At 39.4% G+C, this 16039-nt stretch overlaps 1 protein-coding gene across 1 annotated transcript; it reads right to left on the bottom strand.

Annotated features, from left to right (window-relative positions):
- Positions 1-6571: 6571 nt before the first annotated feature.
- Positions 6572-15621, bottom strand: LOC121504363 (L-amino-acid oxidase-like). Its single transcript, XM_041779072.1, has 7 exons — positions 15591-15621; positions 14873-15096; positions 14360-14472; positions 10918-11119; positions 10065-10133; positions 9786-9922; positions 6572-7373 (listed from the first exon to the last, which is right to left on the bottom strand). Exons 1-7 carry the CDS (start codon positions 15619-15621, stop codon positions 6572-6574), a joined length of 1578 nt encoding a protein of 525 aa, XP_041635006.1.
- Positions 15622-16039: the final 418 nt, after the last annotated feature.

The raw sequence follows: 16039 nt of genomic DNA, 5'->3' as shown, positions 1-16039 counted from the left end.
TTTTGTGACTATTAATTCATGTTTGTGGCTTGTTGTCCTGTTTTGTCCTGTTTTGTTGACCATTTTTTTACCACTTTCAAGCAGTTTTTGCCAACTTCCACCAATTTTTTCCACTTCTTCTTGATGGTATTCACCTGTTTTTGCTACTTTTTGCCCTACTTTACCACTCCTTCTCCATTCTTGCTTCTTTTCTTCTGTTTTCAACTTTTTTTCTGGTTTGACCCATTTTTGCCAATTTTATTTCTGATTTTTATACCCATCTCGCCACTTTTAACCCATTCTTGGCCTCACAATTATTTCACAATGAATTTTCCATTAATGTTGTCTGAGTTTCGTCCAGTTTTTTTCATCATCCTGTCATTTCTGCACATCACTTTCCTAAGGGTTGACATCAGTGTGTCCATTAACATTGTTACAAGTTAAAAAGGTAATTGTGCTTTTACTACATCTGGGAATGCCTCAAGATATTCCAGAAGGAACTGGAAAGTATCACTGGGGAAATGGATGTCTGGGTTCACGTACTTAGCCTGCTGCCACTGCGACCCGAACTTGGATAATAATTGAAGAAGGACGGGTAGATAAAGGATTCATATTTATTAAAGGCCGTATTGTACTACAGCACAAATGAATAAAATTGTTTTGTTGCTGTAATAACATTAGTTATTTTTCAGGCTTAAAATTATTTTTTCACAGCTTAACTCTACGGTGGACCATGATTTTTCTGACTTCCATGGGCCCCCTGTTTGGCTGGGCCCCTGAGAACTCTCCCCTTTATTCCCCCTTATGGGCGGCCTTGAATCTGCAAATGGCTTACATTTTTTTGACAGTGCCTTGGTTTTGGCTCACTGACTGGACCCAATCATTTGTTTAACCCTCGAATCCTAGTATGTCCATTTTGAGGACATTCATCATTTTTATCATCATTATTTTGAGTTGATAGTCACATTTTTATAGATTGAGGCATCAAATTTGGCCATTTGTTATTATTTTTCTTTATATTAAAAAAAAAAAGTGTTGCCCATAGAACTCCACTGACACCAAATAGCTCCTTCCATCCTTGGACAATAATGTGGACAATAGATTTCCATTAAAAATAAGTTTTTTTTGACTGTGTCTATGGCACCAAAACAACATAGAGCAACCTTTTCTATGCAGTCACTTGATCACCAGGGCTCTAAATTTCACCATTCCACAGTGATCCAGCAGATAGTGCCAGTGCACCATTTTAACCCCTTCAGTAACGCACATGCAGGACTTCTTCCATGGACTGTGTTTGGAGCGATATTCAATCCACTAAACATCATCAGAATTAAATCAAACGATTCGTGCCACTAGATATGGATGTCTGAGAGTGAGCTACATGTGTAAGGAAAAGTTTGTGAGCTCCTACGTGTGTGATCAGGTGTGAATCTGTGTCTATGTTTACACCCGGACATCCCGGAAGTGGAGTGTTTACAGTCGGAAATGCTGCTTCCAGGTTCTGCAGACTGGGACTAAGAAAGGGGGGCATTTGGACAATTTCAACGTTGCCCTCACTTCATAGCAAGTGGATGGACATGCATGAGGATGCACGGGTCCTTTTGATCAATAGGAGAGAATATATCATATCTCAAATATGCAGTAAATTTATATATGCGCGTAATGAGCGTAATCGCGGTCACATTTTGGTTAGAGTTGGAAATGTGCATGTTCGTGATTCACATCCTACATATTTCCTCTTATTTTTTATGCCTGTACATAAAATAAACCTAACATGAACAAATGCATTCACTCAGATTTGGTAAAGGAGGAGGCTCGAGAAAAGGATGGTAAAACTGACGTGTTTTTGGCTCCGATAGACTTGTCATTTTAGCATGGACGCTACCTCACTGAATCCAAGTCATGGGCATAGTGTACAATAACTGGCATAAAAAGGGTGTAACTTTGAGTTTTTTCTTTTTTTTTTCTTTTTAATGGTCAGGGTTGAAGTTGTTGAAGAGATCTGAGTCAGTGAAAATTTTAAAAAATGTGAAAAAAGAGTGTTTTATTAACAGTTTTCTGTATGTCCAGAATATGGACATACAAGGACAGATGGAGCTAAAATAATAGCCAATAATTTGGCACTACAAAAAAATGTCAGTGCATCAAAATCAATATTACTACTCATCATTGACATGGCCAGGGCTGTATTTATTTTAGTTTCTCTATCTAGGTAATTTTATATGGGAAATATGGTGTTTTTGTGTTTTTTACCATAAGTAATAACAGTGACATGGTGTACGATAACTGGCATACAAACAATCAGCCAGACTTGGTGCCAGATGCCGGGTGGAGAAAGAACAAGCCGAGCAGAAGCAGACCAACGGCAACTGGAAAGAGAAAGACAACCATACAATCAACTCTAAGAGGAAACTTTTTTGAAAAGCCTCACTGAATCTTATAAAATGTATATAATAAATCAGCTATATGCTGTTTTTAGCTGACTTATTAGCACTGTAACATCAGCCTCAGCATTTAGTCCAGTCAAAAGCAAAACCTCATATAACTGATAATATAGAAAAGTGTGCTTTCAAAGAGGCAAGAGAAAATTCAGCTATGGAAATGACAAGAAATCCAAAGTGTGATGTCAGTAGAAGTCACCAAAAGGGTCTAAACTACACATTGGAGGGATATATTAAATATTATTGTTGAGAAGGTCGATAAAAAGCTTCAGTTACAAGCCCAAATTTACAGGTCCCAGTGCAAACATGATAAACCGCATCTCGTTGCCATCACAATCTCAGACCACAAGATAGAGGATCAGCATCAAAGAGCCACTGAGGTTAAGGTTTTTGGCTCAGAATATGAGAAAAATACAACAGCCTTTTTACCATCTTTACCAAGAGTGTCTCTCCGTTAGTTTGGTGCTACAGTATTTACATTGAATAATTCAGCATAACGTTTGCCAACCTTTGTTATCTCTGCTATTACAGATAAGTTAACGAAGCTAAGCTCCAGAAGTTAATGTTAGTTTAACTAGAGCCCTTTGGACAACAGCTAACAATGATGTACGATCACTAAAGTACAAAAACTAGAACAATAAATGCGCACAACGAACAACGCAGCTAGGAGCTAACGTTAGGCTAACTTTAGCTAACGTTAGAAATATTAAAAATAACTTTATATTTCTTTCCAGCAAAGTGACAATATGCTGCCTCAAATACGATGTTGGCTTACCTTAGAACAGATGTAGATATCCGTGTTAATTGTATTCACGCTGAGTTGATGTTGTGGTTTACTGCACAATTATATACAATTATAGACACTCTTCTCGGTTTAGATGTGGCTTAGGAAAGGGTAAAAAATACACTCCGTCGCCCAGCCTCTCAATATACCTTGTGTTGGAGTCGCATGTACCCCATGAACACCGTTTGACCATTTTTAAACTGAAAATCTCAAAAAAACCTCATAAAACTGGATGAAAACTGACTTTCTCCCATTCATTTCAATGGACGCCCAGGCAGCAGCTGTCCGAGTGTATGGCACGGCTATACGTACTGTGATTGGCTCATCGCGTTTGAGGGCGGGACTTAGCCATAGGTCGATTCTGATGTGTTCAGGAGAGCGGGGATGAGAAGGGTCAGCTGCTTGATTCAGGAATGGCCGCTGAGCTTTTACAGCCACCGGGCCTGATCCAGCTCACCACATACTAGATGCCCAGGACCTGGTGGGCTGATCCAGACTCTGAAGGCAGCCTTGAGTGTCGTGAAGGTAGCAGCAGGGAGGATACCTGGAGAGTGAGGATCCTGCACATGCTCCCATACCTGACATGGCCTGAAAATGCTTTCTGTACAAATTCAAATGACTAGTCTTTCCTGTGACTGACTGGCGACCAGTGTATATTTGGGCGTGGCTATTTTTCATTTTAGTTTAAGTTCTAGCCTTTTGAGTAAATGCCTTTTATATTCAGTCACACTTTCGTCATTTCTGCCCACAACAGTTTTAGACAACTTTTAGTCAACAAAAACTCAAGATCACTTTAGTCTAGTTTTTTCCTTACAGTTTAGTCTTTACTTTTAGTCCAAGCATTAATTCTCTTGGTTCAACCTGGTACTAAATCATGGTAGTGTGTTCTCTGCACCCTGTCAAACCTGGGGTCCCTGCTTTCTACAGCCGAGAGGCAGAATAGATACAGATGTGTTGTGTTTGACAGATTTACCCACAGTGGAGAAATATCATGGATTTTTGTGTCCAACAAAAACTAAATAACATTTTAGCCTTATTTTATTCATCTTGATGAAAACTAAACTTACTTTTTGTAAGTTTTAGTCATCATAGATTTATTTTTGGCTAGTCTTAGTCTAGTCTCATTCATGGATAAGAGGCTGTCGATGAAAAATTTTAGCCATAGTTTTAACATGAAGTTAACACTGCTGGGACCAGGCTAGGGTATACCCTGCTTCCTTTCAGTGAATAGGGGATCCAAACTATTACTACCTGAAATGGATAGAGGGTATTTAAGTGAGCTAATTTGATGACAAATATTAAATTTAGCTTTTTAAAAAGACAACAAGGCCAGTTTATTTTTCAGAGATCATGTTCTCTTTATTAGTGTTCAAAAATATGAATTTTGATGAGTTTCAGCCACCAAAGATAAAACCAACAAATGACAGCAAAACAGATTCATACTGTTGTTAAATGCAAATTTGGGTGAAGTACATTAAAAAAATCAAACAAAATCACTGATTGAATCAACTCATAATGATTTCTTTCAAAGACATCCACTCCAAAAAAAAAATCAAATTATCCAGTTATACATAAAGAACATCACAGTTTATTAGCTTAGTAAAGCAATGCTATAGTTGAACTGCACATACTTTTTTCAGCTCTGTTGTAATTTTTTTTTTTTTTTTTTGCTCCTTACATTTCTTTGTCTCTCTGGCCTGGGTAATGCTCTAAAGAGACTTGCATTCATGATGTTTTTAACCCTCTGAGACTGACATTGTTATTTACGACAGGAAGAGATATGGGTTATTTAAAGTTAGATAACTATAGAACCATACATTTTAGCCACTTTTTTTTACACCTCTGGAAGCTGTCTTTTTGTGTCAATGGCACTATCCCTGCATTCATAGCTCTAACGTTAGCTTTTTAAGCAAGCCTGGAACTTGGGTGACTTTCCAGGGTCATTAAAGATTAAATCCACTCCAGTAAATCCAATGTTGGATGACTATTTGACTCTTTGAATAGTTTCTGCTATTAGCAGCTAATGCTAGATGTCATGTTGAATCCCAGCATGAGTTTGGATAGGCTGCGACAACCAATGGCAGGCTGTCCACATCATCTCATGCTTTATCAAGTGTGCATGTCTTAACATTTACGGTACTGTGCAGAAGTTTTAGACATGTAGAGCGCTAACGGTTCTTCACAGGTCCTGATGTTCCACAACCCCGGGCTGAAGAGAGGAGGGAGGGCGGCCAGAGTCAGTGTCGACACATTTGACACGTACGTGTGTCACTCAGCAGCCAAGGTCGAGCTTAGTAGGATTTCTTTAGTCCAGGCCTTTGCACCCCTGGTAATACAACCAGCAACCAACAACAGTTTTCAGGTGCTTAGAACATTCACACGACAACCAGGGGGTTGTGGCAACCCTCCTACCCACCCTAACAGTACCCTAGGCTATGTTTAAGCGCCACATTTACCCATAACTCCGCCCTAAAGCTGTGTTTTTTTTTTTTTTTCATCAGATTATTTTCCCATGTCCTTGGTAATGTAGAAAGACATCCAGAGCATGACCTGGGTTGTGTCAATCCTCCTTCCTGCCTGATGGGGCCTGCAAAGTGGGTGTACTCACCCACTCACTTACTTTAGCCTCAAATTTCAGCCCAAACATGCGTAAAACTTCTGGACAGGAGTGGAGATCATGGAGGATTTGGCCAACAAAGCTCATAATTGAGAGAAAGAGAGACAGAGAGCCTGTGATGTGGCCCTCTGTGTCTCTGCAGACAGGAAGCTTTTAATAATGGCACAAATAGAGCCAAGACAAAGAAGTAAAATGACTTTTTTTGTATAAATGTGAATATTTAGAAGGCCTTTTGTCACAGCATAATTATCTTTTTGGTCCCCAAGAGATGGGAGAACGTGTGTAAAAAGAGTCTTAGTCATTATTATTTACTGTGTGTCATGTATAAAAATTTTAACTTGAATTTTGATTTATTTTTTCTTTTGTCTTTGAACTCATTTAACGTTTTAGAAATTTAGGTGACATTACAGCAGCACATGTATTCTTAAAGTTCAGGTTGTCCTGAAAAAAAGGATGTTGGACCACAGGGTTGATGTTTTACAAGCTTTTTAAGGCAGCGAGTCTAGGTGAGACTAAATGTTTAAAATAGCTTTGGCTTGAAGAATTAAGCATCAGTTGAACTGAGAAAAAATTAATCTTAAGGTTTAAGTTAGCAGTAGTGATTTTACCACCAAAAGGAGCAAGATTAAAGATTTCCTAGCAACCCTTCTCCCTACCAAACTCTGTTAGTTTTACCAAATTAGTTCCTTGGTTATATGGAATCACAACAATCCTTCCTTTTGCATTCACCAAGAAAAACCCTCTGAACCCTTACAGCTCATCTCTTTGTTGAGTTTCTAAAGACTCTTTCTGCACCTCATCGTTAATTTTGGTAGCAGCTCTTATAGCAGATTTCATGGCTGCCTCGATCCAAGCATGTGGGAACGCCGTGTGTTCTCCAGCAAAGTAAACCCTGCCTTCATTTCTGAAGAGCTCCCTTGCGTACTCTACATGCTGGTAGGGTGCAAGAAGAGCATAGGCACCATAGCTGTAAGGGTCTGTACTCCACTTCTTTACAAGCACCCCTGTGCACAGATCCCTGACATGACTACCATGGATCTTCTCCAAATCTCTCAGAGCCATATCCTTCAGTTCTTCATCACTTGCACCCAAGAAGAGGAGGGAGTCATCAGACCAGGTGTAGGACGCCAGCAGGACCCCGATGTTCTCATTGTCGGGGAAGCTGTGGCTGGGATAGTAGATGAAACGAGACGGTCCATCTGTGACGCTCTTCCCTCCTCTGATGCCGTCCTCCTCCCAGAACTTCTTACTGAATGTGAGGAGGATTTTAGTGGAGCTGTCATAGTGGACCCACCTCAGGGCATCCATCTTATTTTCAGAGAGCGGTGGTTGAAAGTCCATATAAAGGGCTGCTTTAGCTGTGGTAGTTACCAGGACAGTGTCAGCAGATAGATCTGTCAGAGACGACTGGTCACCTGACTGATAGGATACAACTACTCCTTCTTCTGAATGGCTGATTCGTTTCACTGTAGAGTTAAGGAGGATGGGGACATCGAGGACATCGAGGAAGGCTGTGGTCAAGAGATCTGTCCCTCCGGTGACTTCATAGTACCTGCAAGGAACAGGAAACAAAGACGTGGTCTTAGTAGACTGAACTGAAGCCGACGTGTTGCCAGGTTCTTAAGTTGATGTATATTTTGTAGGTAGTTTGTGTCGTCAGCACTGTTTGAGCTAAGCTTTCCTTCAGACTCTTGACCCATCTACAGTATGTCCTCTATCAGCGTGTCTTAAAGAATGAAAGGGCCAAGCTCAGTTAAAGATTAAGCTGCAAAGCTAATTCCATCTATTTTGTCTCACCTGGACATTTTATCTTAAAAAGCTTGTTAAACATCAACCCTGTGGTGCACAGTCAAGCTATTAACATTCTTTTTTCTCCGGACAGCCTGGGCTTTAATAACGTGTGTTGCAGTAATGTCAGTAGATGGACTGTACAGTCAAAAGAGGAATATGGAAGAGGATTAGGGCCAGTGGAAAAAAAATAAATTTGAAGACAAAGGTCAGCATTTTGAGATTATATAGCCTACTGGATTCTGAAGAAAAAAAATGCCAGAGTACTTTTTTTTCTCAGAATTCAAACTTTAATCTGAGAATTCTGACTTAAAAAGTCACTTTTTTTTTCTTGGAATTACAAAACGAAATTGCCTCAAAATCTTCATCAGCCTTCATTCTCTTCTTCAGGGTTCATCAGAGACTACCACCGAGCAAGAGGCAGAATTAGCTTTTTGGCATTGGCAGAGAAGATTTGGATAATTTTTTATGGGTGTAACCCACATACTCAGCTCTGCTGCTCATCCCACAAATGCATGTTCTTTACAAAAGTGGCACCATTTAAAAGGGAAATAAACAGGCCTTCCAACAGTATGTTTTATTGCCAACAAGCATTGTAAAAGAAAGAAGAAATCTACCAAACAATAGTTTACTTTCTTTGTGTGCTAAGTTTCTTTCAGCTGGTAACAAACTGATTCGCTTAGCCTTTTTTGCTTATTTACATTTTGGACTGATTGATTGGATTGACTGCCATCTTACAAAACAAAACACAAAAGATAGATATGAAAGAAAAGCAATGCAAATGTCTCCATGTACCAGAGGTACTGGACTTTATTGTTGTCCGCCATTTTGACAGAAAGGGTCATAGAAATTCTGTCGTACCATTTTACAATCCGTCATATAATTTTATCTTTAATATCTGCTATATAATCCTATTTGACTTTTCTACTAGTGTTTAAATAATGAAGCACCCTTTCCCAACTTATATTTGAAGAGATATAGGTTCTAAATTTTAATGGCATTGAGAGACAGATGAACACAGCAGCAAGCAACTATGAACTGCTCAATTTAAGATACTACATACAGTTTTAAGGATATTTTTAATGTCAAGATGTTGTAGTTTGACGACCATAGCTGATAACAAGTTGGTAAAAGGCTGCACTGTGGAGCTGTGCGCATTTGTCTGCTCCACAGGAATCGTAATCCGAAAAAATGTCACACACTCGGACCTTGCACACTGAGTCAGGCGCGTTTGTATTTGCCTTGACTGCGAGAATTCGTAGAATGTGGCAAATAGTTTCGTACTGCAAGTCTGTGTCTCTGTCACTCATTTAAAATCCCACTGGATCCATCCTGGCAGAGAGCTTCACACAGCACGCACTCATGCTCCATAGTGCTGAGACAAGTTGGAGAGATAACCCACCCATCTATCTGTTACATTTCCATGGTTTATATCCACATAATAAATGAGCAAACTTTGGTGTTTAAAGAGAGGTTTCAGGGTAAGAGAGGGGAGAGAGAAAGAGGGAGGAGGGATCCGGTGGTGGTGAGCAAGCGAGAGGAATCAGTGGGAATTGTTTTGAACCATCAATCACCCATTTAAATGATCTAGACTGATGCGAAATTCTGCATAAAATCGAACCTGTTCCGAAAAAACGTAGTGTGCAGCATGCAGACAGGATTACAAAAACATGAAACGGACTCGTTGTGCAAAGGCTTTAACATTCTGCATGCTGACCTGCATTCCTCTGTGACTGAGACACCTGCAGAAGCCTCTCAGTGCACTGTCAGCACTGACACTGACGTGCTTTCTCTTATCTACAGTCTCAAGGAGAGAGCCCACTGGCTACACAATTTTTAATAGATTAAGTAGCCTCCTTGATAGTCTTTGTGTGCAAAACGGAAAGGGTCTATGCATTTATCTGTGTGTGTGCACTGAAATGCATGCTCATCCTCATCATTCCAGTTGGTCAAAATGACAGACAGCCTTCAAAATTCTCTGTCATCCTTCCAAAAAATCTGTCAGTGAAGGAGAATATTTGGTTAATGCAACCTCTGTCATCCACCCAGTACTTACTGAAGTACCGTATTTGGTCAGTTGTGTTTTTGAAAACTTGAACACATGGTAGGACCCAATGATGTAACCGTTTTACTTCATGATGACAGGCCTCCTGTACTCTGGATTTCAACGACTTACTTTACGTCATCGTTGATGTCAGTCTGGTCGTATATCATCTCACTCAATGCAAGATACATGAGGCTCTGTTCGTTGAGCAAGTCTCCAATCATCTCCAGAGCTCCTGAGCTCAAACCACCTTCCTCTATCAGATACTCCTGTTACACAACACAACAAGAATTTCAGCATTCCTTTTTCACTCTCCCATATCAGATAACTAAACTCTCAGTAAACCTCAATAGTCAAAAATGTGTTCACTCTCCCATTCAAATGGAAAACCACAAGAACATTTTTTCTTACCTTGACGGAGTAGCGATCATATTTGAGAAGGGCTGCTTTGCAGCCATTTTTCCTCACTTCATCTCTCACCTGTGGAGAAGATCATGTGTTTTTAGATCACCACTGTGCTCTATTTGATATCAGTTACTCCTACAACTCTGTTTTTCCCTCTCTTAAGCCGGCCACACTACTGGATTTTAAGCCCGATTTGGGCCAAGATTTGCCTCCCCCGATGATTGTGGGGGCGTATCCTGAGAGAAGCCTCATCGCCAACGACTGTTTGTCTGAGTAGTCTGTATGTGTGTGGTGTCAACACGATTGTTTTACTGCTCCAAATCGCGTGGTAGCCTCCGAAAATCCCGAATTGTAAATATCAAACACGTTTGATATTTACGATTCTAAATCGTAGTGCCGCTGGGAGTATCTATCTACAACAACCAATGAGAGCGAGCACACCGGGTAGCGTCAAAGCCAGATCATACGTACTTTCACCGCTCACAGCCATGAACACAACTTTAACTTAATTTCAGCCATGATTTCATCCCCAGTCTTTCCCTTGTATTATGATTTTTGCTTCACCTGTAACGCATGCCAGGACAGCCTGCTGTAAAGAGACAACAAGACGGTATCGACAGACATCTGCGTTTTTTTTTTTTTTTGTTAAGTCGCGTGATAATGCTAGGTCGTTGGCAGGTCGGCAGGTGTGTGGTCTCCAGTGATCTAACTGTCTGGCTGTGTTGTCTAGTGTGTGTGTTCAGAGGATTAAAGATGAAAAACATTTGGAAATTGTTCCGAAGCCTGTGGTCTCCCATAGTTTAAAATTGTTCCAGATTAAAAAAATCGTCTAGTGTGTGGCCGGCCTTAGCCACAGTACCTTCTTTAAGGAGTCCTGTAGCAGCTGGTCGGCTGACTTTCCTCGCTCACTGTCTGTCACATTGTACTTCAGGATGTCCGGGTCTTCTTTCACTTCGTAAGTCCTCTTTCTCAGCCCATGGATCAAGTAAAAGGTGTTCATGTCATCCATGATGAACTCATTCAGCTTGATCCCAAGTTCTTTAGCAAACCAGAGGACAATGCTGCAGAGAGATTAGATAAATAAATAGTTTTATATTGGATTTTCATGTGCGGTTGAAACTAAGTTTACGTAAACTGCTTAAAAAGAAACATAACCTTTATTTTCTTCAGTGTCTGACAGGACTGGTGTAACTGAGTCAGGTTTTTAGGCCGCCTTGCTCGCACCTGTGTCTTCAGCGCCCCTTTGTGATGGTCACTCTAAATCATTGACTGTTTTCCTTAAGTCTTTTTGTTACTGATGTGGCTGCATGCTTTGGGTCATTGTTCATCTGAAGACCCATTTTTGCCCAAGCTTGAACTTCCTGGCTGCTGTATGAGATGTCAGGTGATATGCCATCTATTCTGTGAAATGCACCAGCAAAAACACCCCCACAACATGCCGCCACCACCCCTGTACTGAACAGTTGGGATGGTGTTTGGTTTCATTATCCTGTTAGAGGACCCATGACCTGCAACTGAGACTGAGCTTTCTAACACTGGCAGCACATTTGGCTTCAGAACACCATACAAGTCTTGAGATTTCATTGGACCATTTACAGGTTCAAGACCCCCTGTGCCAGATGCAACAAAGCAGCCCCAGAACCTAACCGAACCTCCTCCATGTTCCACATTAGCTACGGTCTTCTTTTTTCTTTGGATTCTTCATTTTTGTGAACAGAGCTGATGTGGCTGTCCAAAAAGCTCCAGTTTTGTCTTGTCTTTCTCTCAGACGCTTAGTGGCTTGTCAGTATGAATTTTGGCAAATTCCTGGCTTTATATGATTAACTTTCAGCAGTGGAGTCTTTGGTTTGTGTACTTCCTGGCAGTTCGTTTTCCTGTTTGAAACCATAACTGAAGAAACGGGAGAAACTGTCCTTATTCCATTTTTTCATTTCAGACCACAAATGGAAAAAGCAAAAAAGGCTCGTTTATTTGTTTTTCTTTTTTGTTTTTTCAGTTCTATTTTTTTCCTTGTTTTAATGAAAAATGTGAGGAAAAGGAAATCATTTGTTAAGCACTGCTTAACAAATGTATTAGACCACCTGTCATATTTGTCTCAGAGACCATCCAGCATCATGAAGTGCTTTAATGCGGACTCTTTCATCTTCAGTCAGCTCTCCACATTTTACCATTTTGAACAGGAATGAGGAATTTCAAACTGAATTCACCCAAATTTGAGCCGGCTCACTGGGCTTCTCTGAGAAGTCAGAAATTAATCAAGCATGACATTCAACCACTAAAATTCATTTTTCTGTTCAGGAATGACAGTAAATAACTATAATTTGAAATATTAATGTGCTTTACTATTTTTTTTAGTTTTGTTGTAAATCAGTGGATTTGAAAATTCATGGATAACAATAATAATTCTATTTTAGCATTAAAAATATCATTTGGGTTAAAGGGCTTCTACATATTGGTGTATTAACCATTGCAGAAACATAAAAAATGATTTTGGTAATTACCAATGCTGTTAATTTAGGGCAGCTGTGGCATAAACCTTACTTTGGTTAGGGCTAGGGTGGTCTAATCTCCTATCTATTCTTTTCACTTCTTTTTTTCAGCCAATCGTTCCTGTGGATACCAAAATAAATTAAATTGATAACAATGCTAAAAATGTGCTGGGGGACCGATAGGGACTAGTCATAAGCCTCTCTCTCTATATATTTGTCTGTGTGCGTGTAGCAATAAGAGTAAAGGACACACAATCAGCCAATGTGCAGATGAATGTTCTGCCATAAAAGGCCTGCTATGTATGGACCTGAAATGAGAAATTAACTACTTTCAGTAAGAGAACTACTAATAACACATATACAACATAATACTAATAATATAATAAAAAAGGTCTAATAGTAGAATGTTGGTATATGTGCCTGGAGCTGAAAAAATATGTCATACCGCCATCTACTGGCTGCTTTATCAGCCTAACCCACTCTCTGGATGCACTACTCTGACTTCTGTCTTGTCTATTTTTATCTATTTTTTTATTTACTTGATTATTTATTTGTACACACAACAATAAATAAACTTTTCCACCAAACAATGCAGTCATACATTAAATTAATAACTTATATATATGGCAATTTGGGCAGTTATCATACTGTTAAACACAATAGATTGCTCTTGTTTGGACATGGAGGCTTTTATTTTGAAATGTTCAACTTTCCCATTGGGTCACATGATTTCCTTATCCTCATGTTTTCCATTTAAACAACGAAAAAAAAAAAACAGAATGGAAAAAAAACAAAAAATGGTCAAAAAAGAAAACGAATAATAAGGACAGTTTCTCCCATTTCTTCAGTCATGGTTTCAAACAGGAAAACGAACTGCCAGACAGTACACTGACGGTCTTCCTCGGTTGTCTTCCATTAGGTTCACTTTGACCCCAACAGCAACAGACTGTGTGTTCTGACACTGACTAACCCTTCAATTTGTAATCAGTTTTCCTCTTGTGGCCACATCCAAGGAGGTTGGCTACAGTCCTATTGACCTTAAATTTAGAGTAATCTGGTCAGCTGTAGTCATAGAAACACCTAGCTGCCTGGAGATGGTTTAATATCCTTTACCTTTAAAATGCTTGTCTATCATTGTCTCTAATCTCCTGGGACAACTGTCTCCTTAGCTTTCTGTGCTCCATGTTCAGTGTGGTCCACACCAGGATACCAAACAACACAGTGATTACTTTGAAGCCTTTAGAAAGGCAAACTGACTGATTACCAGGTTGAACACACCTGGGATGCTGATTACAAGACACACCTGAGTTAAGCATGTCCCTATGGTCACATTATTTTACAGCTTTTTTAGCAGTACCATCATTTTACTCAAGGCCAGTTTCATTAGTTTTGTTTTCTAAAATAGTTTTGATCTCCATTGATTTATTTTCAGTGATTTTTTATTTATTGCCACTTTGTCAGTTTCAAGTTATTTCATTGACCATTGTGTGTTTTTCTTTCTTTAACTAAAGGGAACCAACTATTCTGTCCACCTGTGTATTAAAAAAAATGTTAAAATAGTTTTTTTCTTCAACAATAAAAATCGGATCATTTTGTTTCACTGAGTTCCCCACAAAAAGACAAATTAAATCTAGTGCTATAAGTTCATCTTTGTAGAGCCCCTGCCCCTGAGGTTTTTAGAAGAGAAGCATGGTGTTCCACAAGGATCCCTACTAAGTCCTTTTTATTTCCTATGTATGCATATAGAAATGCATTTCTGTTTTTGTTTCATTTCTTATTTCTTGTCATATTTCTAAAAACCGTCACACTTACTGGTGGGAACTTGGGATCCTCATGGCCCCCAACTCAGCGTACCAGCCCTCTTCTTCATTCCTGTAGGTCTCCACTCGTCCTCCAACACGACCACTGGCCTCTACAATAGTTACCTTTACAAAATGAAAAAAATAATCACCATGATGCTCCAACTTCTTGTCACCAGTTTTTTATTTGTGAAAAAGTTGTATTATAAGTGGACACTTGTTCATAACTGTAGGTTTATCTTGATGATAGAGGACCTATGAAATATTGTTCAACAGGGACAAAAAGGTCACAGTGTTACATGGCATGATGAAAATCTTTTCACTCTTTTGGGAGGAATATTTATCATTTTAGACGGGTAAGCTGTTTTGCAAAGTGTTTGATTCAAGACAGAACAATCAATGATAAGGCACAGAGTGTTTCAATTTGTAAACCAAAGCACAAATTAACCACTACCTTGATTTAGCAAATGCACATTCTGAAATCACAGTCCGTGTCTGTAGCAGAGCATTAGCATGTAGCATGTACCTCGTGTCCTGCGTCTTGCAGTAGCTTGGCAGCTGTCAGTCCCGCCGCGCCCGCTCCAACAATTACAACATGATGGGGTGTGTTAATGTGTGGGAGGCCATTTTTCACAGTGTCTAGCAACTTATCATAGTCGTTGTCCTCCAAACAATCTGCCAGAGTTTGCTGGGGCGTGTCAGTTGCAGGGCACAGATGGAGCAACTTGAGCAGAAGCAGACCAACGGCAACTGCAAAGAGAAAGACAATCATACAATCTACTTCAAGAGGAAACTTTTTGAATAGCCTCAGTGAATCTTATAAAATGTATTTATTAAATCAGCTATACGCTGTTTTTAGCTGACTTATTAGCACTGTAACATCAGCCTCAACATTTAGTTCAGTCAAAAGCAAAACCTCATATAACTGATAATGTAGAAAAGTGTGCTTCCAAAGAGGCTAGAGTAACTTCAGCTGTGGAAATGACAAGAAATCCAAAGTGTGTTGGTCGGTATTGTGGAAAACTGGACTTCAACACGCATGTGATGTTTAGCAAAAGCATAAAAAGTCTGATGAGTGCAGTGCTGTAGTTTGGTAGCGAGGGACTTCCTCAGAGCCACAGACAGGGACGTAGATAAAAAGATGGGCTTTCAATCACTGGTTTACAGTTTTTGGAATCTTGACAGTCTCCATTGCTTCCTCTTAAAAAAAAAAAAAAAAAAAAACACTATTGCAGTCTACTTACATGACCTCCATGTCAGCGCCTTTAGAGCCATCACTGTTTAGAGGCTGAGCCTTTCTGCCTTTAATAGCATGAAGCTAAAAGAGAAAATAGGAAGGACAGTAGCATTATTAAACTTTGGACTGAAATCAGATGTCATATGTTTACAGCAGCCTTTCTTTATTGTGTTTCTGAACCTTAAACTAAAATAAACTAAAACTAAAATAAAGTGGTATGGTTCAAGAAATTAAAAAAATAAAGGACAGTTAAGATGAATGTAAAAGAAGGATCCTTTTTTTGTCATGCATTGCAATAAGAACTAGATCAAAATTACAGTCCTAGCTGAAATTGCTTGGGGATGCTGAGAGCTGAATTGTGAAAGAACTGCTGTAAATAGTATAAGCACAGAAATAGCTGAAAAAAGCATAAAAATAACATAAAATTGCATAAAAGTAGCTGAAAATGGCATTCAA

Source organism: Cheilinus undulatus, linkage group 22 (assembly GCF_018320785.1).
Source record: "Cheilinus undulatus linkage group 22, ASM1832078v1, whole genome shotgun sequence".
In the NCBI taxonomy this organism is placed as follows: domain Eukaryota; kingdom Metazoa; phylum Chordata; class Actinopteri; order Labriformes; family Labridae; genus Cheilinus; species Cheilinus undulatus.
The sequence above is the reverse complement of the archived record's forward strand: the minus strand, read 5'-3'. Positions and strand labels throughout refer to the sequence as shown.

Coding starts and splice junctions, on each gene's coding strand:
- LOC121504363 (XM_041779072.1), bottom strand. CDS start 15,621: ATGGCTCTAAAGGCGCTGACATGGAGGTCAT. Junction 11,120..14,359: donor AGGATCCCAAGTTCCCACCA/GTAAGTGTGACG, acceptor ATCTCTCTGCAG/CATTGTCCTCTGGTTTGCTA. Junction 7,374..9,785: donor GACATCAACGATGACGTAAA/GTAAGTCGTTGA, acceptor TGTTCCTTGCAG/GTACTATGAAGTCACCGGAG.